The sequence below is a fragment of the Otolemur garnettii genome, unplaced genomic scaffold (genome assembly GCF_000181295.1).
Source record: "Otolemur garnettii isolate 467f Iridium unplaced genomic scaffold, OtoGar3 scaffold00094, whole genome shotgun sequence".
Taxonomy (NCBI): domain Eukaryota; kingdom Metazoa; phylum Chordata; class Mammalia; order Primates; family Galagidae; genus Otolemur; species Otolemur garnettii.
In genome coordinates this window covers 7,573,744-7,594,678 of record NW_003852489.1, presented here as the reverse complement: position 1 = coordinate 7,594,678, position 20,935 = coordinate 7,573,744, and the positions used below count along the sequence as shown (strand labels likewise).

Here is a 20,935-nt window from a genome sequence, read left to right as displayed (position 1 = left end):
CCTCCAGCTTCTGGAGGGGCCAACCACCAAGAGCAGGATGGTTCTTGCTGATAAGACACTTCTGGTAGGTGTGAACGCTTCATCTTTTCCTCTGGGGTTTGCAAACCTCTCCCCAGTCTCTGTCACTGCTTTTGGTTGTACCACTTCCCCCTAGGGCGCACACTTCTCTTCTCCACCTCCCTCAGCTTTCCTTTGTGGTGACATCACCCTAGAGAAAAGGAGCTGAGAGGAAGGATCCCTTCACTCTCCGCCAGCTTCCGTTTCCTTGGTGGCCCCGTGACATCATCTTTACCCTGGAAATTCCACTCACCCTCCTGTGCCTCCGACTCCTATAAAGAGAGCTTCCCAACTCAGCATCAGCACAGAACACAGCCAGGTTCTGAAGCTTCTGAGGTCTGCACTCTCTCCTCTAGGCAAACCTCTCTTCCACCGAGACCATGAAGTTCTGTGTGACCGTCCTCTCTCTCCTCGTGCTCCTGGCTGCCTTCTGTTCTCCGGCGCTCTCTGCACCAAGTAAGTCTGCGCTTTCAGCTGTTACTTCATGGTCAAGGTGCAGGCAAAGTCCACTTTTGTAGTTGGGGCTGGTCCAACAGTGGGATCTAGGGACGGGACAAAAGGGAGCAGGGAAGAATTCTGAGTAGTTTGCTGTGAAATGTGAAGTCTCATAGATAATTAATAACATTCAAGTTTCTATTCCTGCTTTCTTAAGAATTAGCAGCCAGTAGAGAAAAAGGACAGGTCAGATAGAAGTCAGACTGCTGAGGTGGCTCTGCTGCTAACTACAGGTTCTAGCAAAGCCCTGCTTCTCTCTGAGCTTGGTTTCCCCACTAATAGGAAGGGACGGAGGCACGTTCTGAGATTCAATCCCGTTCCAATCTTCTAGAATTCTTTCTTGTTCTTCTCTGAGGATCCTCTATTCAGAATAAGATTCCCACTGAGAGTAGGTGGGAAAGAACGCAAGGGCCATAGTCAGGGTTCTGTGCTCCAGGAACATTTATAACTAGAAGTCAAAACAAACAGCTCCCCCATAGAGCTTCCTTCTCACCCCGGCCTTTCCTTCCAGTGGGCTCAGACCCTCCCACCGCCTGCTGCTTCTCTTACACCCTACGGAAGATCTCTCGAAATTTCGTGGTAGATTACTTCGAGACCAGCAGCCTCTGCTCCAAGCCAGCTGTGGTGTGAGTATTAATCCTGGTCACTCTGGGAGGCATAGGGTAGGGCAGGATTGAAAACAGAGGTCTGTTTGGGGTGCAGAGGTCATTCTCAGGGCTGATGCCCTCCCAGAGGACTATAGGGAAACAGATCATGAGGTCACTTTTGGAGTGACTGGGTGGCAGCCAAAGCAGAAGATGGGAGTTCCTAGGGGAGGAAGTCATCCAGAGGCCAAGAACCCAGCTAAAGTCAACAAGGTCACATGTATTATGGGCCCATTTGTCAAGCCATGCTAGAAAAATGTGCAGAAAAGTCCTTGCTAGAGTCAGTCAGGAATAGGAGTTCTATTCATATTGATCGAAACACCTGGTGGTTCCTAATCTGGGCGGCCCCTGGGGCCACAGCCTAGATCCAGTGGGTGGAAATTACAGGGAGTCAGGTTCCAGTGCCACCCAGGAAGGGTCCCATCCACAGTGGTCAAACAGAGGTAGATGCCCACCACAGGCAAGGGATAGTGTCACACGCTCTCAAAGGTCCCATGGGATCCTGATCTGTCCACTCCTTGATCTACAGATTCCAGACCAAAAGGGGCAGGCAAATCTGTGCCAACCCCAGTGAAGACTGGGTCCAGGAATACGTGGACGACTTGGAACTGAGCTGAGCTGCTCTAGGCTCAGAGGCAGGAAGTCTTCAGGGAAGGTCACCTGAGCCTGGATGCTTCCCTATGAGACGTACCTTCTCCACAGTCATGACCCCTCCCGGTAGATCTGTGCCTTCTCTTAGTTTAATTTTTATCATGTGATATGTTATTGTATTGGATGTTATTTCTATTATTTATGCTTGTTTTGCTAAAGGATACATGTCCCCTATGGGGATGTCCACATGACTGTTTCTCTGCATTTTGGATACATAGATGATGCAATTGATTCCATGTGTTTTCATAATAAAACTTTTAAAACAAGGGTAGACCGTTGTTTTGTCATTTTAATTTGATTTAGAATGAAAGAAATCACCCGGCACTGGGAGGGACAAACTACAGTTTCCAGAAACAAGTGGAACAAAAGTTACCTAGTCCTCTGGGCTAAACTCCCTGCAGAATCTCACTCCACACTTTCAGCCAGAAATTTAACACTCCTGTGAAGTAGGACTGTCGCCTCCACTTTCACAGAGGAGGCAACAGAGGCACAGAGATGATAGGTGACTTGCTGAGGCTTGTAGGTGTGCTTGGGGAGCTCCAGAAGGGGCTGATCTGAAGACTAACTGTGCTGTGATGGGTTAGAATTGCAGTATTGCACGGAAAGTTGTAAATATAGAGGATTAGAGTCAGAAAAGTGACTTCATCACCTTATTATCACCAGAACATCAGGAAAGGTGTCTTGCCTTACTGGACCTCAATTTTTATGCCTGTAAAATGGGAATAATATTAACCATTTTGAAGGGATGCTGTGAGGTGATGTGGAAAGCCCACATCATGGGGCAAAGCACCTGGAAGATTCTCCCCCATCCCTCTTTGAGCTTCAGCCTTTTTACTTAAAACAGGCATGTCTTCTATAAGGGGCTGTTATGAGGACCAGATTAGTTAGATAGTGGATCATCACTCCAAAGCCCAAAGCAAATGTGAAGTGTTATCCTGAGGATAGAAGGATGAATGTCTGGTTTGGTTCAGAAATGTTGCAGGAGTAGCCTAAAGTCACATCAGCTTAATAATCCCTCAGTCCCCCAGAGGGGACCTACCAAGTAAGAAGGATAGGCAGAGACTGCCTTGAAGATTATTTGAGAGCTCTTAGTCCTTAACAGAAGCAGAATTTGGGCCCTGAACCTCTCTGGGGCCAACAGACACAATACCCTTCCTGTCCTGCCCATAGTCACCCCATCGTTCCAGAGCCCCAGTAGAAACCCCCTTCAGATTCTACAGGGCCTGAAAGAAGGAGGCTGGGGCAGAGCTGATCCAAAACAGATATGAGCAGAAGCTAGCAGCAAAGAGCCTGCCTGGTCTTACCTTCTGCTTTCATCTGCCTAGATCTGAGCTGTTCAATATGTTAGTCATTGGCTAGACTGGTTATCCACATTTCATTTAACCTTAATTAACATTAAATAATTCGGATTGCATGTGAAAACCCCACACTGTACCCCAGAAGTGCATTAATGTACATAGTTATCATTCAATTAAAAAAAAATTAACATTAAATAAGATTTAAAATTCAGTTTCTGAATCACACTAGTCACATTCAAAGTGCTCCACAGCCACAGGTCCCCTGTGTCTACCATTCTGGACAGCACAGATGTAAGACTGTGCATAGTTGCATAAAATTCTGTTGGCTGGTCTGTCCGGGAAAACTCTCAGGCCTAAAGAAAGTGAAAGGAGGGGAAGTTAGGGTGGCCTGGAAGATTAAAGTGTAGATTTGGAGAAATGGAGGCAAAGCTCTGCTGAGAGAATAAAGTGCTTCTCAGAGAATGAACGGTCCTCGGGCCTAAGACAAGGTATACATCACTGTGGTGGCTGCAGGATGGCCCCCAGGTAACATTCACATCCTACCCCCGGGACCTGCGAATGTTACCTTATCTGGAGAAGGGGATTTTGCGGACATATTCAAGTTCAGGATCTTGAGGTAGAGGAATTACCCTGGGTTATATGGTCAGGCCCTAATTGTAAACTAAATGTAGTTATAAATGGCCTTGTGAGATGGAAGTAGAGGAAAATTAGATGACAGAAGAGAAGGCAGCAATGTGACACCCGAAGCAAGATGCTGGCTTTGAGGATGGAGGAAGAGGCCAAAAAATGTTACCCTGCAGCTCTGGAGGATGGAAAAGGCAAGGAAATCGTTCCTTTCCTGGGGCCTCTGGAGGGAGTGCAGCCCAGTAAAACTGGCCTCCAGCACCCTAGGAAATAAATGGGTACTATTTTAAGACACCAAGTGTGTGGTGGTTTGTTACAGGAGCAATGGGCAACAAATACAGCCACCAACTGAACAGTCACTCATAGTGACCCCTGCAGCTTAGTGAAGAAGGGAACGGAACATTCTAGAGCCGAACTTCCCCACAGAAAGAACCCAGGGTGAAGTGGACACATTCCCAGGAGATGAACTGTAGTGACAAGGCGTCTCACGGAGGAAGATCTGCTTCAGCAGCATGATGCGGGCAGGCTGAGGCACCAGCAAGGACCACAGGAAGTGTGCTTCTTCTTGAGACTTCTGTGGTGCTCTGAGGGGTCTTGGTTTCCTATTTAGAAACGAGCCCATCCTCTCACTTGTCAGATGCTGTGTAGGGCAGAACCATGACCTCCCTCTGGTTCAATATTGGTGAGAGGACAAGATTAGGCCCAGAATCTGAGTCTCCCTCCCGCCCCAGAGTGGGTCCTCTTTGCATGCCTCCCTACCTCTCAGCAATTCTGAACAGTAGGGAGAGCTCAGCTCCATGGAAGTAGGCTCTTGGGAAGGCTGCAGGAGGCCTGGACAGCCTCATGAAGAAATGCTTTATCCAGGAGCTACAGATGACAGCATGAAATCCTCCAAATGGGGCAATGTGGGACTTCATCTCTTGCATAATATGGGACTTTGTTTTTCTCTTTCTCCTCTTTTCATACCACTTCCCTTTTTCTATCCTCACACCACACAACTGGTATCTGCTTACTTGACTTTCCAGCTGAGGTTGCTCTAGGTTTCTGGGCAGGGCCAGAGCCAGAGTAAAGGAGACAGAACAGGCAAAGGCAAAGGGGCTGGGTTCATGGAGTGACTTCTAGATCCCAGGGTTTTCCTGTTCTTATGCAGTGCCTGCCTCCCCCACTTCACTCTCCAGATGAGAAGGAATCTCTTTCCTCACGTACAAGTTCATGCAGACTTTCTGTCCTTCTCCACCTACCACCTCAACCTAGAACCTTCCCTAACACTCCCATTGATGTTGAAATTTCCTCCTAGGAGCCCAGCAGTTGAGCAAGTAGAGTGCAGGATCAAGCAAGCAAATTGAGCTGAAGGTGATGAAAAAACCCATAGCTCTTCCTGGTGGCTGAGGCTGCGACCACATCTCAGTCTTCAGCTCCTGTCCACAAGCTCCCCTCACAGACCCAAACATTTGTCTCCACCAGTCCTCCCTTCTAAACTCCTCTTCTCTTGAGCCCCCACTGACTCTACCAGACAGGAAATGGAAAAAGCAGATACCAGCTGTGGTGGCATGAGAATTGAGAGAAAAATTGTGATCAGATTTTTTAAAATTTCATATTAATATGAGGGTACAATTAGGTTACAATGTTTACATTTGTCAGGTTAAGTCCCTGTTGTAGTTGTGTACCGCACCCAGGAAGTGTGCCATATACCCTTACATTATGCCCATTGTGTGGGAACATACCCCCTCCCTCCTTTCCTCTCCCCCCTATCTCTTCCATCTTCTCCCCAGCTTGAATTGAATTGAATTTTTCTCTTGTGTGGCCATGTATTATTTCATCCACTGGCTTCATATTAGTATTGAGTAAGTTTTGGATACTTGTTTTTCCATTCTTGTGATACTTTACTAAGGAGAATCTGTTTCAACTCCTACCAGGATATTACAAAAGATATGAAGTCACCATCTTTTTAATGACTGAATAGTATTCCATTGTATGCATATACCACAATTTGTTAATCCATTCCTGGGTTGATGGGCATTTAAGTTGTTTCCACATCTTGGAGATCAAAAATTGAGCTGTGATAAACAATCTAGTGCAAATGTCCTTATAATAAGATGATTTTTTTTTCTTCTGGGTAGATGCCTAGTAGAGGGATTGCAGGGTCAAATGGAAGGTCTATTTTGAGTTCTTTGAAGGTTTGCCATACTTCTTTCCAAAGAGGCTGTATTATTTTGCAGTCCCACCAACAGTGTAAAAGTGGTCCCCTCTCTCCACAACCATGCCAGCATCTGCAGCTTTGGGACTTTGTGATGTGGACTATTCTCACTGGGGTTAGGTGATATCTCAGGATGATTGTGATTTGCATTTCTCTGATGATTAGGGGTGATGGACATTTTTTCATATGTTTGTTAGCTATTCATATGTCTTCTTCAGAGAAGGTCCTCTTCATGTCTCTTGCTCAGTGAAAGATGAAAGTCTTTGCTCTTTTTGTTGTTGTTGTTGTCAATTAACTTGAGTTCTCTGTAGATTTAGTGATCAACCCTTTGTCAGATTCATAACAAGCAAATATCTTTTCCCATTCTGAAGGTTGTCTATTTACTTTTTTTTTTTTTTGAGACACAGTCTCACTGTTTCACCCTTGGTAGAGTAGTGTGGGGTCATAGTTCACAGCAACCTCAAAATCTTGATCTCAAGGGATCCTCTTGCCTGAGCCTCCCAAGTAGCTGGGACTATAGGGACCCACCACAACACCAGGATATTTTTAGTGACAGAGTCTCACTCTTACTCGAACTCCTGAGCTCAGGCAATCTACTCGCCTCTGCCTCCCAGACTACTAGAATTACAGGTGTGAGCCACTGCACCCAGCCCTATTTGCTTGAATTGTTGTGTCCTTAGCTTTGCAGAAGCTTTTCAGCTTAATTAAGTCCCATTTGTTTATTTTTGTTGTTGTTGCAATTGTCAATGAGGTCTTTCTTCTTCATAAAAGCTTTCCCCAGGTCAACATTATTAAGAGTTTTCCTCACACTTTCTTCTAGGATTTTTATAATTTCTTTCTTTCTTTTTTTTTTTAATTAAATGTTAGCTATGTAGCCCATATCACAAAATCCCAAAACCAGAGATGCTGGTGTGGATGTGGAGAAAAGGGATTTTTATAATTTCATGTCTTATATTTAAACCTTTTATCCATCCTGAGTCAATTTTTGTAAGTGGTGAAAGGTATGGGTCCAAAGGTATGGGTTCAGTTTTTACATGTCGTTATCCAGTTCTCCCAGCACCATGTATTGAATCCCTATTAAATAAATGGGCCTCCATTTGGATGCCCTTAATATCGTTCTCTTGCCTGATTGCATTGGCTAGAACTTCCAGAATTATGTTGAATGGTAGTGGCAATAGTGGACATCCTTATCTGGTTCAGTTCTAAGTGGAAAATCTTTCAGTTTTACTCCATTTAGTATGATATTGACTGTGGGTTTGTAGTAGATGGCTTCAATCAGTTTAAGAAATGTGCCATCTATGCCAGTTTTCTTACATGTTACTGTTAGAAAAGGATGCTGAATTTTGTCAAATGCTTTTTCTATATTTAGAGGATCATATGGCCTTTGTTTTTGCGTCTATTTATATGGTTAATTACATTTATGGATTTGTGTATGTTAAACCAACCTTGTATCCCTGGGATAAAACTACTTGATCATGATGCATAATTTTTTTTTAATATGTAGCTGTAATGTATTTGCTAGGATTTTATTGAGTATTTTTCCATTGATATTCATCAGTGAAATTGGTCTGTAGTTCTCTTATTTAGTTGGGTCCTTTCCTGGTTTGGGTGATGTTTGCTTCACAGAATGTTCTGGAGAAGGTTCCTTCCTTCTCCTTGTTTTGGAATAGGTTCTACAGTATTGGTATAAGCTTGTCTTTTAAGGTTTGATAGAATTCTGGTGTTAGCTGATTGGCGTAGGGATTTTTTTTTTTTTTTTTTGGTTGGAAGCTTTTTTATTATTTATTCAATTTCAGGGCTTGATGTTGGTCTGTTTAAGAGATCCTCTTCTTCCAGGTTAAATCTAGAGAGATGGGTGTGATTCCAGGTATTGTTTCATTTCCTCCACATTGTCAAATTTGGGGGCATATAGTTTTTTGTAGTAGTCAGAGTTAATCTCTTATATCTCTGGTATATGTTGTTATTTCCCTTTTTCATTTCTGATTGAGGTTATTAGGGATGTTATTTTTCTGTTTCTAGTTAATCTGGCCAAAGTTTATCAATTTTGTTCATCTTTGTTGTTTACCTTTTCAAAGAACCAACTATTTGTTTCATTAATTTTCTGAATGATTCTTTTGTTTTTAATTTTATTATTTCTGATTTAATTTTGGTTGTTTCTTTTCTTCTGTTAGGTTTGGGATTGGATTGCTCTTTTTTTCCATTTCCTTGAGAGGTTTCATTAGGTTGTTGATGTGTTCTCTTTCTATTTTTCAGATGTAGGCATCTACTGCAATAAATTTCCCTCTGAGGACTGCTTTTGCAATATCTCAGAGGTTTTGGTAGCTTGTGGCTTCCTTGTTATGTTTGAGGAATTTAACAATTTCCTCTTTTGTCTCTTCCTTGACCCAACTGTCATTCAGCATAAGGTTGTTTAGTTTCCATGACTTTGTGTGGGGATGAAAATTTTTGTTAAGAGTTGGGTTCTACCTTTATTGCCTTGTGATCTGAGAAGATACAAGGTATAATTTCAATTCTTTTAATTTTGTTGAGGTTTTGTGTCCTAGAATATGATCTATTTTGGAATATGATTCAGGGGCTAATATAATTCATTCAGCAGAATGTAATTCATTAGCTTTGGGATAGTGTGTTCTCTATATGTCTATTAAGCCCAGTTGCTCTAGGGTTACATTTAAGTCCCCTGTTTTTTGTTTAGTTTCTGTTTAGAGGTTCTGTCCAGTTCGGCCAAAGGAGTGTTAAAGTCCCTAGCTATTATGGTGTTATATCATATTGGTCAGATCACTTAAAGTCCATTTCATAAATCTGGGAGCATTTAAGTTAGGTGTATAAATATTTAGAATTGGAATGTCCTCTTGACTCAGTGCCTACAGCACAGTGGTTATGGCACCAGCCACATACACCATGGCTGGCGGGTTCAAACCTGGCCTGGTCGGCTAAATGACAATGACAACTGCAACAACAAAAAATAGCCAGGCATTGTGGCAAGGTGGGTCATGCCTATAATCCTGGCACTCTGGGAGGCCGAGGCAGGTGGATTGCCTGAGCTCACAGGTTCGAGACCAGCCTGAGCCAGAGCGAGACCCTGTCTCTAAAAACAGCTGGGCATTGTGGTGGGTGCCTGTAGTCCCAGCTACTTGGGAAGCTGAGGCAAGAGAATTGCGTGGGCCCAAGAGTTTGAGGTTGTTCTGAGCTATGATGCCACAGCATTCTACCAAGGGTGACAAAGTGAGACAGAGTCACAAAAAAATAAAATAATAATAATAATAATAAAAAAGATTTTATCTAAGCCCCTTTCCAACTTCCCTTTGTGTCCAAGTCTTGGAGATGATACGACTCTCTCACTTTATAAATTACTAGTCTCTATGCATCTCATGTTTAATTAGTGTGCATCAAGTTACTGGGAAATAAAATTATCTGTTAGGTCAACTTAAAAAAAAATGAATGTAGGGAAGTGAGGGGCAACACTTTGTAGATTTCTCAAAATATGATTTGGTACATACTTAAAGTTACACAGAAAGGCAAGTAGGCCTTCTGTGTTAAGGAGACTTCCTTGTACAGATCTTCACCATCTGACTTTTTTGGATTTCACTGTCTTTAAGTCTCATACTCAGTAACACAGCATCTATTTTTCACAAAACAGGACAAAGTGTGATCTGGCATGCAGTTAGGTATTAGAAGGATTTAACAGGAATAGGAAAAGACTCTCTGGAGGATAAAATTCCAGGGAAAATGGAATTCCAGCATCTTTGAGAGTCTAAATACAGAAATCATTGCACTCCTAAGGTCTCATATGCCAGCCTGATGTTGGAGACCCCACATCAGTGGGTCTGAGGTGGGCTTGAAGTATTTGTAAGATGTGTTCTTTCTTTCAGCTTCATTTTCTTCATTTGTGGTGTGGGGATCAAATTTTTGGGATGTTGACAATTAGAAAATACAAGCCCAGGGCCTGACATACAATTACATACTAAATAGAGGTCAAGTATTGTCATTCTCAGTTAATCACATTCCTCCTTGGCAATCTCAACGTTCCCAGGATCGAAATGTATTCCTCAGCAAATCTATTCACAAGCCATATTTTTACACTCTGCTTCATGTGGAGATTTCAAATGCCAGAATAGCAAAAACCAGGTTGTATTGTCTCATGTAATTTCTGCTAATTAAATTTCCATATCTAATTGTTGTGAGAGTTCTTTGCCCTTTATTCCTGATTTGGAATAGGTCTTGAACTCAGGGGAAATGGGGACTAAGGGAATATACAGCTCAAAACATTCCATTAAAAATTCAACTTAGCAAAGCAAGGTAACAGATGCATTGGGCCAATGTGTGAGAATTGGTGTCTCCTTCACTGTGGGAGGCAGTGCCATTAAATACAGTCTTTCTGGAGAACAATTTAGCCATACCTTACAACTCTACAGTATGCACAACCTTTGTACAGGCAACAGTGTATAGGCACCTATTCTGGGGGAAATACTGACATTAGATAAATAAAGAACAATATAAAAAGATGGTCACTGTAGCACTGTTTCTGAAAGCAAAAAAACACCCCCAAAAACCTAGAAGCCCCCTGAATGTTCAAGAATCGGAGTTTGGATAAATAAATTACAAGTCACTTACATAATGGAATTTTAGACACCAGTTTCTTTTTTATAATGGGAAAAAAAGATACTAACCTGGAAATTCTCTAAGGCATAATGCTAAGTAAATAAAGCCAAATAATACATATAACTTCTTTTCTGCAAAAAAGTATATATTTGTATATATGTACGTTTGTGTATAACAGTATGGGAAAAGGCCTTGGAAAAACACACAGCACATTGTTAATGTCAATAACCTTCCAGAAAGTTATCCACAAGAATTCATTCGTGTGTTTGTTGTATAAAAACGAACTTTTAAACATTATGTTACCTAAGTAAATGTTGTCACATCTAGGTTGTTGGGGGTCGGGGGTCCCAGTTCCCTGAACCCAGATAACCTGATTTGATTACTCCACAGAGTTAGGAAGTTCAATCGAGGCACAGCAGTAATTGAAAATAAAAATGAATAGAAACTGGAAATAAAACTGGAGCAGCTCAGGCAGTGTAAATAGGAAGTAAAGTAAGATGCACAAGTTTTAGTGTAATGAAGAGACATTTTATTTAGAAAGAACAAAGAGAAAGTTTAGTGCACTTCCAAACAGAGTTGGAAGTGGGTCTCTCTCAGGATGGAGAGGACGTGAGAGAAACAGAGACAAAGAGGCCTGTGGGGTATAAATACCCTCTTTCTCTTAGTATGAAACTATCTCCCTTGGTTGTTAAATTAGCTTAACTTTACGATTGGGGGTGGGGAGGTGGAAGGAATTGGGGAAGAAGCTCCTCAAAAGCCAACGGATTGGCCTGCACCTATGTCTCCAGAGGATTGGCACAGCTTCTGTCCTCCTTACAGCCACAGGCTCCCTAGGGCAAAGTGAGGGGAGGACAGAAAACAACCAAAAAGTTTTCTCTGGTCTAGCTTCTGGGTGTGATGCCTGGCCCTCTTCTGCTCCAGCCTGTAGTACCCCTCTCCCGCCAACACAAACACACCACAGTTCCTCCCATGTACATCCATGTTGTAGGTTCCAGGGGAGTCTCAAAGAGGCTCAAGTGAAAGGACCTCACAAAGAAGAACGTAGAGTCGCCTTGCTAACCACTGGCCTCTTTTCTCAGGTGGGATGTCACACCTGTGGTTGACCCTAAGCTTAACCATAAGAGAACACACACAGGCACATCTTGTTTTATCACACTTCACAGATAATGTTTTTGGGTTTTTTTTTGTTTTTTTTTTTTTTTTTAACAAACTGAGGGTTTGTGGCAAACTTGCAGCAAGCAAGTCTACTGGTGACATTTTTTTTCCCAACGGGCATGTGCTTGTTTTCACATCTCTGTGTCATATTTTGGTAATTCTCATATTTCAAAGTTTTCATTATTATTGTCTTTCATAGGGATCTCTAACCAGAGATCTTCAATGTTGTTATTGTAGTTGTTTCAGGGCACCCATGAACTGCACCCACATAAGGCAGGGAGCTTAATAAATGTGGGTGCTCTGACCAATCCACTGCCTGGCTGTTCCTCTATCTCTTTCTCCTCAGGCCTCTTTATTCTTTGAGATACAACAGTATTGAAAGTGGCTCAAGTGGCTAAGGTGCCAGCCACATACACCTAAGGTGGTGGGTTCGAATCCAGCCCGGACCTGCCAAACAACAATGATGGCTGCAACCAAAGAATAGCCAGGCGTTGTGGTGGGTGCCTGTGGTCCCAGCTACTTGGGAGGCTGAGGCAGGAGACTCGCTTGAGCCCAGGAGTTGGAGGTTGCTGTGAGCTGGGATGCCATGGTACTCTACCCAGGGGGACAGCTTGAGGCGCTGTCTAAAAAAAAAAAAAAAGAAAAAGAAATTAGACCAATGAATAACTCTAGTTGGCCTCTAAGTGTTCAAATGAAAGGAAGAGCCACATATCTCTCCTTTACATCAAGAGTTAGAAATAATTAAGCTTAATGAGGAAGGCATGCCAAGAAATCCAGGATAGCCAACAGCTTGGCCTCTGTTCCAAACAGTGTCATAAATACAAAGGAAAAGTTCTTAAAGGTCATTAAAAGTGCAACTGCAACAAACACATAAATAATATGAAAGCAAAATAGTCTTACTGCTGTTATGCAGAAAGTTTGAGTGATCTGGATAGAAGATAAAAACAGACACAATTTTGCCTTAAGCTAAGGCAGAGCATCCGGCACATGGCCCCCTCTCCCAATTGTATGAGGCTAAGAGAAGTGAGGAAGCTGCAGAAGAAAAACTGGAAGCTGGCAGAAGTTAGTTCATGAGGTTTAAGAAAAGATGTTATCTCCATAACATAAAGTGCAGGGTGAAGCAGCAAGTGCTGATATAGAAGCTACAGCAAGTTATCCAGACAATCTAGTAAAGATAATGAAGGTGACTAAGCAACAGATTTTTCATGTAAATGAAACACCCTTCTCTTGGCAGAAGATGTTATCTAGAAGTTTCATAGCTAGAGAAAAGTTAATGCCTGGCTTCAAAGCTTTAAAGGACAGGCTGATTCTCATGTTAGGGCCTAGTGCAGCTGGTGAGTTTAAATCGAAGGCAATGCTCAATTACCATCCCCAAAATCATAAGGTCCTTAAAAATAATAGTAAATCTACTCTGGCTGTAGTCTAAAAATGGAACATCAAAGCTTAGATGACAGTACCTCAGTTTACAGCATGATTTCTGAATATTTTAAGCCCATTGTTGAGACCTACTGCTCAGAAAAAAAGATTTCTTTCCAACTCTTACTGCTTGTTGACAATACACCTGATCACCCAAGGGCTTTGATGGAGATGTACAAGGAATTAACATCATTTTCATGCCTGCTAACACATTATCCATTCTGAAGCCTAGGTTTTTGACTTTTAAGTCTATTATTTAAGAAATCCATTTTGTAAGTCTATAGCTGCCATAGTATCCTCTGATGGATGTGGGCAAAGTAAATTGAAAACCTCTGGAAATGATTCACCATTCTGGAGCAATTAAGGACATTCAGGATTTATGGCAGGAAGTCAAAATATCAGCATTAACAGGAATTCAAAGGAAGTTGATTCCAACCCTCATACATGATGTCAGTGGAGGATGGGAGTACAGATGTGGTGGAAATAGCAAAAGCACTAGAATTTGAAGTAGAACCTGAAGATGGGACTGAATTGTCACAATCTCATAATAAAACGTTAACAGATGAGGAGTTGCTTCTTATGAATGAGCAAAGAAAGTGTTTTCTTGAGATGGAATCCACCCCATCTAGTGAAGATGTTGTGAATGTTATTGAAATGATCAAAAAAAAAAAAAACGGATTGAGAATCTTACATAAACTTAGCTGATAAAGCAGCTGCAGGAATTGAGAGGATTGACTCCAATTTTGAAAGAAGTTCTGCTGGGGGAAAATGCTTTCAAACAGTATTGCATGCTACAATGTTATTTTTAATGAAAGACCCTAGGGCGTCATCTGGGTTCCCACCACACTCTGTCTACACTGTCTCCGTGGTGCAGAGGAAGTGACACCTCCTTTTAGTGTCAATAATTGGTGCTAAGCCAACAGAACAACCACTTTTTAGGCTATTGGCAATTTTTGTTTTTTTGGCTGGGGCTGGGTTTGAACCCACCACCTCCAGTATATGGGGCCAGCACCCTACTCTATGAGTGGAGTAGGGCGCTGCCCTGTTGGCAATTTTTTACATACCCTGTTTAACTTACCAAAATGAACTGTGCTGAAGATATCATCTGGGAGAATGAGGGGTAACTTAGACTTAAGCAGGTGTCAGTAGAGGTTTTGTGTTTATTGACTTAACAATGATACTGGAATTTGATATGTTGCTGTTGATTTGGCAAATGCTCCCCTTCTCTATCCTGGCTAGAAAATATCATCAAAACTCATGTGCTGGGCAGCACCTGTGGTTCAAAGGAGTAGGGTGCTGGCCCCATATAGCAGAGATGGCAGGTTCAAACCTGGCCCAGCCAAGAAAACAAACAAACAAACAAATAAACAAAGAAACTGATGTGCTTTCACCAAGTTAGGACAGCAATAAATTTTCTCTGTCTTAACCTAGGATTGGCTTGTCTTCTGGTCCTTTAAATATCTTGCTATACCTATATCATTTAGTCTTCTTAGAAAACCACTTGCTCCAAAACTCAGTAGCTTAAAACAACAAATTAGCTTGTTTAGCATGTATTTTGGTAATATTCTGTGGGTTCCTTGGGTGCTTCTAGGAAAGACTAGCTTAGCTGAACTCGCCCATGCGTCTGTGGTCAGATAGGCTAGGGGTAAGATGATTTTGGATAGCCTCACAGTCACCTTTCAAGACTCTCCTTGCCTCACATTTTCTGTTGTCTCATTGGCCAAACAAGTTACGTGGCCAAGCCCAGAGTCAACATGAAGGGGAGTTATCCAAGATATAGAAAGGTATGAAACTGGGGCTACTCATGCAGTAATCTGTGACAGTCTATCTCTGCCTTCAATGATTTACACTCCTCTCATGTGCACATTAGAATTAGCCCGGCCAAGACTCCCCAAAGTCTTATCTAATCCTGGTGTCAGTACTGAAGTCCAAGATCCTGTAAATCCATAATCACATTTGGATGTAGATAAGGTTCATTTGGAGTGGCTCTTCTTGATCCAAAGACCTATGAGCTAAAAAGACAAGTTTCCTATTCCCCACATTCCCCAATGTACATAATGAGACAGGGGCTGGATAATTGCAATGGACACTTCCATTACAAAGACAGGAAGAATGGGAGGCACATTGTAATCCTGCATCCACAGCCAACCTGAAGTCTAGTCCTGCTTGTGCCAACTAGTCTCCCACTCCAGAGACAGGAGAGGCTTTTTGATCATGCCCGAGTTCTTTTTTAGAAGTAGTGCCCCCATCTGTTTTTCTCTTTTCCTTTCTAGAGTGACTCCTTAGCCCATGTTTGCCATAGCTCTTAATTCTACTCTCTGAGCTCTGGACTCCTCCCTCTGAGAAGTTCTTCATTTTCTTTGAGAAGTAGTTCATGTGTGTAGAAAAGATAGCACAGCTGGCCTAAAACTGCTATCCTTAGAAAGCCTACTTGCAGAAGTACTAACCCTGGCTGGAATGTCACTGATTTGGACAAATTTAAAGCTGAAGGGAGGGTCTGGTCTGAACAGGGAAGAGTGATGGTCAGTCTAGCATAGACTCATCTTTTTCCAGAGGATAATTTTTCTTGACAATCCACTATTCCACGTCACCCAGTCAATACTCAGGGCCAAATTATGGCTTTATACAGGTTTTCATTTAGAAGCGATTGATTAAACTCTGGCAATTTGCATGTTATAAAAATGAAAGAGAAAGCCATTTTCACAGGGTCTCATTCTGTCTGGATACAGACGCCTGCCTGCCCTTTGAAACTACAGTGCAAGGGACATAAACATTGTGTGATTTTGATCAAAGCTACGAGATTGCTCCAATCTCCTACTTTCTCCCTGAGATTTGCAGGTTGGGGAGGGCTTGCTTGAAAGTTTGCATTGCCTGCAAGTTTAGAGATCTCATTTGCTGCTTGGGAATGTTCTTTCTTGTTGTTAGGACAAGAGGAAGCATCCGTATTTGGTTGTATTATTGTAGTAGTATCTGTCAATGGGAGAAGGCAGTTGAGTATTAAGGGTGGGCACCAGGGAATAAAGGAATGGAACAAAAAAAGAGAAGAGAAGGGAAGGGAAGGGAAGGGAAGGGAAGGGAAGGGAAGGGAAGAGAAGAGAAGAGAAAAGGTCGACTCTCAAAGTTGGCCCTTGCCTGGCATCTGGGATCTTGCATGCTCAACAGTTCCCTAAACTGATACAAAACTTTCCCTAATTGATGAGAGTGCCTCATTGCATCTAATTTTTCTGTGTGTGTGTGTGTGTGTGTGTGTGTGTGTGTGTGTAAACTGTATGGTTTATGATGAACACACACTTTCCTTCTGGGGGTCTGGAATTTTGTCACATGGTAGGTAGAGAGGGTACTTATGTAACTGGCCCCCAATAATCTAGGATCAGGCAAACTTTCCTGGTAAACAGCATATCCCATGTATTGTCACAACTTGTTGCTGGAGAAATTAAGTTGTTCCTGTGTGATTGTACTGGGAAAGTATTCTTGCAAGCTTGTACTTGGTTTCCTATAGACTTTGCCCCACAAACCTTTTCCCTTTGCTGATTTTTCTTTATAACTTTTCACTATAATCAACCACAGCGAAAAGTATGACTATATGCTGGATCCTGTGAGTTTTCCTGGCAAAGCGTTGAGCCTAAAGGTGGTCTTGGGAACCCTTAACACCCCTTTTCAGGCTCTTTCCTGTCTGCAGAAATTTAGGGTCAATTGGCTCAAGCCTGTAATCCTAGCATGTGGGGGGCCAAGGCGGGTGGGTTGTCTGAGCTCACAGGTTCAAGACAAACCTGAGCCAGTGTGAGACCTCATCTCAAAAATTAGCCAAGTGCTGAGGTGGGTACCTGTAGTCCCAACTACTCAGGAAGCTGAGGCAAGAGTTTGAGGTCGCTATGAGCTATGATGTCCTGACTCTATGGAGGGCAACAAAAGGAGACCCTGTCTCAAAAGAAAGAAAGAAAGAAAAATAAATTTAGAGTCAAGAATTTTTAATTATTTTGTCTGTTTTAGTCCCTTGTAGTCCAAGACCCATTTGCCAATGGAGTTGTCATCACAACAATGCATAAACCAAATGGTTGATCTTATACTTGAGTCTTTAGATTGTACAAAAAGGGAGATTATGACAGCTTGAAGAGACATGGACATCGCAATGGCTTATACAGTTCCCAATGAAATTAGGTTCTCCCCTCTTGGGGAGAGGTGATTCTTGTCTACATTCCTTGTGCAATGGAGTTTAGTATGGAAGTGTGATGTTTTTATTGTTGTCATTTGGAAACTACTGAACTTCATCTATGTAGATACACATTTTTCACATTTAATGTCTTTAAAATCAAGAAAAATCTCATAATAGATAGTGATTCATATTTAATTGGAGATATTTCTTCTCAATTGCACAGGGAAAATGATACATCTTAAATTTGATTGCCTCTTCAATAAAATACAATTAATATGAATGATGAATTGACTATAGGACTCACTCCAGCTTTGCCCCTACAGGTTCATAGGGGAGAAGCCTAGAGTCTCTATTTCCTGGAATCTTTTGCTAGAGCTTTAGTTACATTGCATTCTGACAAGGAGAGATCCTTACATGAGGTTTTGAGGTGAAAGAAAAAGAGAACAAGGTAATAAATCGGACTCTCAAGCAGAGTCTAAAATGTTAAAGTCTCTCTGGCTTCTGAGAATAAGAGAGAATTGTTTCACAGTGGCCAGAGAATTTTTCTCTTAAGTACAGAAAGCTCTGCCTGTGAGGGAAATGTGTTCTCACCCTGGTGTGTTCTGAACAGCTACCATGGGCATTGAATAGAAAGCAGTGAGTCTGAAAGCTATGCTTGCTGCACTCTATTCTCTTTCTCTGTTTAGTATTTTCTTCTCCACCTTAAGTTGTGATATATAATTCTTGGGCTTGAAATCCCAGAGGCACCTCTTTTTATTCTCCTAACATAACTCATGGCATGGCACATCTGGGTAACAGCAATGCCACTTGCCCCGATAGACTAGGTAATGAATGAGGTTGCATTCTGTTCATGTATTCTTACCTTCTGCTCTTAGTAGCTCTCTTCTCACACCAGTCTACTCTCATCCCTCTCCCTTTAGTCTTCCAACCACATTTTTGGCATCTCTAAGCATGGTCCACGTGTGCTCAGTAACAAGGTCAGCCCATGTCCTTCCCATATGGCCTCTCTGGTGTGATCCACTCACTGCCAGCCCACCTGTGGCTGAAGTCCAGCATGCTCTTGGCAGATGCTCTCAAGGATGCAAGACCCTCCAAGGGTCACAATGGCCTGATTCTCAGCCCATTTTCAGGGCTGCTGCGTTGCACAACTCCAGGAACACGTAGACACCTGTAGTCCATGAGAAGGGTGCCCCCTGGTGCTGGCAGTGTGCTGCTCTGGAGCATCTCGTATGGCTGTATTTAGCTCACAGAGAGTTCCTGTGTGGATTCCTCCACTCCTCCTTCACCTCCCCATCTTCCCAGGTTATTTCCAAGGATGCCCACCGTTGCCTCACCTTCTTCCATTCTGCCTTCTCAGTCCTGGTCTGATCCTGGCATGGCCAGTGGAGTATGGAAACTCACCAGCCTCTCCTGGGCCCAGGACACTGTCTTCTCATTGTAATATTCTGCCCCCCAACCCCAAATCCCAGTCTAATAATGAGAAAAACACCAAGTACATACAAACTAAGAGGCATTCCACAAAATATCCAAGCAGAGGAGACTGAAGTGATACCCTACATCAGAGGAGAAAAGAAATAACAAAAAAATGCAATGTGGCCTCCAGGACTGGATCCTGGAACACAAAAAGGACGTTACTGAAACGACTAACATTCATAAATTCTGGAGTAAACTTCATAGGACTGTACCAATGTTGAATTCTCAGTTCTGACAAATGTACTATGGCCACGGAAGATGTTAACAATGGCAACTGGGTGGGAGGCATACAGGGGTGCTCTGTACTCTCTTTACAACTTTGCTGTAAATCTAAAATTATTTCTGAAATGAAAATTGTATTAAAATAAAAAGAACACTGTGTGGGTATGTTCCTACAGAGCAAAGAATATTAGCAGGGATAAAGAAGTTTATTTCAGGCTCGGCACCTGTGGCTCAAGCAGCTAAGGCGCCAGCCACATACACCTAAGGTGGTGGGTTCGAATCCAGCCCGGGCCCGCCAAACAACAATAATGGCTGCAACCAAAAAATAGCCAGGCATTGTGGCAGGCGCCTGTGGTCCCAGCTACTTGGGAGGCTGAGGCAGGAGACTCGCTTGAGCCCAGGAGTTGGAGGTTGCTGTGAGCAGTGAAGCCAGGGCACTCTACCCAGGGGCTAAGCTTGAGGCTCTGTCTCCAAAAAAAAAAAAAAAAGAAGTTTATTTCATGCAAAGCAGTCAATTCATTAAGAGTGCATAACACATCTAAACATTTATGTACCTAATAAGGAGAAATAGATAAATCCATAACTATTCTCAAAAATTTCAAAACTTCTTTCTCAATAATCGATAGAACAAGTGGATATAAAGTCAGTAATAGCAGAGAAAACTTGAGACTCAAACAATACTATGACCCAACTTTGCTTAATTGACATTTATACAATTGTCCACCTAGTAACAGTGTAACTGTGGACTGTTTTCCAGGCATACATGGGCTAGCAACCAAAACTAAACCATGCTTTGAGCCATCAAACAAGTGTTAATAAATTTCGAAGGAGTCAGGTCAAAGTTTTTTTTTCCTCTCACCACAATGGAATTTCATTAAAAGCAATAACAGAAAAATACCTGGAAATTTTCCGCATATTTGTAAACTATCACATTTATAAATAATCTATAAGTCAAAGAAGAAATCAAAAGGAAATAATAATTAGGAATTATTCTTAACTGAAGGAAAATGAAAACGCACACATAAAATTTGGTGAGAGGCCCTGAAAGCAGCACTTCCATGGAAATTTATTGCCCTAAATTCCTGTTAGAAAGGTTTTCATGTTCCACTTAAAAATGATTTTTTAGAAAGAGCAAAGTAAAAGTGTAGTGAGCAGAAAAAAGGAAAATAATAAAGATGAGAATGGAAATCGATAAAACAGGAAACAGAATAACAATAGGGAAAATCATTGGAACCAAAAGCTTCTTCTTTAAGAAAATCAACAAAATCAATAATTCTCTAGGGCGGACTAATCAGGAAATACAGGGAAAAGACGCAAATCACCAATATGAAGAATAAGAGGAGACACCAGTCTAGATTGGACAGATCTTAAAAAGATAATAAGGAATTAGTTGGAACAACTTTATGTCAATAAATTTGAAGACTTCAATGAAGTGTCCAAATTCCTTGAAAGACACAAACGATCTGGATTGGTTATTAATTTGTTGCCTCTCAGCTCCAAATTCACTCTTTTAGACTGTTCTGTGAAAATAGATCTGGACCCTGTAAATATTTTTTCTTTTGCCAAATGGCAATGAAGCTTTGCTGGTACAGGGCACTGGAGAGACATTTCAGGCAGAAACATCTTGCGGCATTCGGCTTTCCCAGGGTTTGTACTTTCTCTAATGCTTAGTCCCTGGGCGCACAGTGGCCAGCAGCACTTAGTGGCCAGCAACTTCCCCCAGCATCTGCTGTGCGCCCTAACACTGGAGGGTTCTGCAGCAGAGCGCCCCAATCCCCACAATGCAGGTGGTTCCTCCAGTGTCCAGCTCCTGCAGTGCCCAGGGGCCAGTAGCACCCAGCAGCCCAGAGCTTCCCCTCCACACCTCTTTTGAGTGGTCTTGTAGCAAAGTGCCTCTGCTAAGACACCTAGTGAAGACAGCTTTCTCCTGGCACCCTGAAGGGTTGATTTC

The 20,935-nt window shown here is 42.3% G+C and overlaps 1 protein-coding gene across 1 annotated transcript; it reads left to right on the top strand.

Annotated features, from left to right (window-relative positions):
- Window positions 1-217: 217 nt before the first annotated feature.
- Window positions 218-2,111, top strand: LOC100955150 (C-C motif chemokine 4). Its single transcript, XM_003795623.3, has 3 exons — window positions 218-513; window positions 1,064-1,178; window positions 1,726-2,111. Exons 1-3 carry the CDS (start codon window positions 438-440, stop codon window positions 1,811-1,813), a joined length of 279 nt encoding a protein of 92 aa, XP_003795671.1. The 5' UTR covers window positions 218-437; the 3' UTR covers window positions 1,814-2,111.
- Window positions 2,112-20,935: the final 18,824 nt, after the last annotated feature.

Bases quoted from the DNA above. Each gene is read 5' to 3' on its own strand.
- LOC100955150 (XM_003795623.3), top strand. From the start codon at position 438: ATGAAGTTCTGTGTGACCGTCCTCTCTCTCCTCGTGCTCCTGGCTGCC. The intron at 514-1,063 runs GTAAGTCTGCGC...CTTTCCTTCCAG, and splicing joins TCCGGCGCTCTCTGCACCAA to TGGGCTCAGACCCTCCCACC. The intron at 1,179-1,725 runs GTGAGTATTAAT...CTTGATCTACAG, and splicing joins TGCTCCAAGCCAGCTGTGGT to ATTCCAGACCAAAAGGGGCA.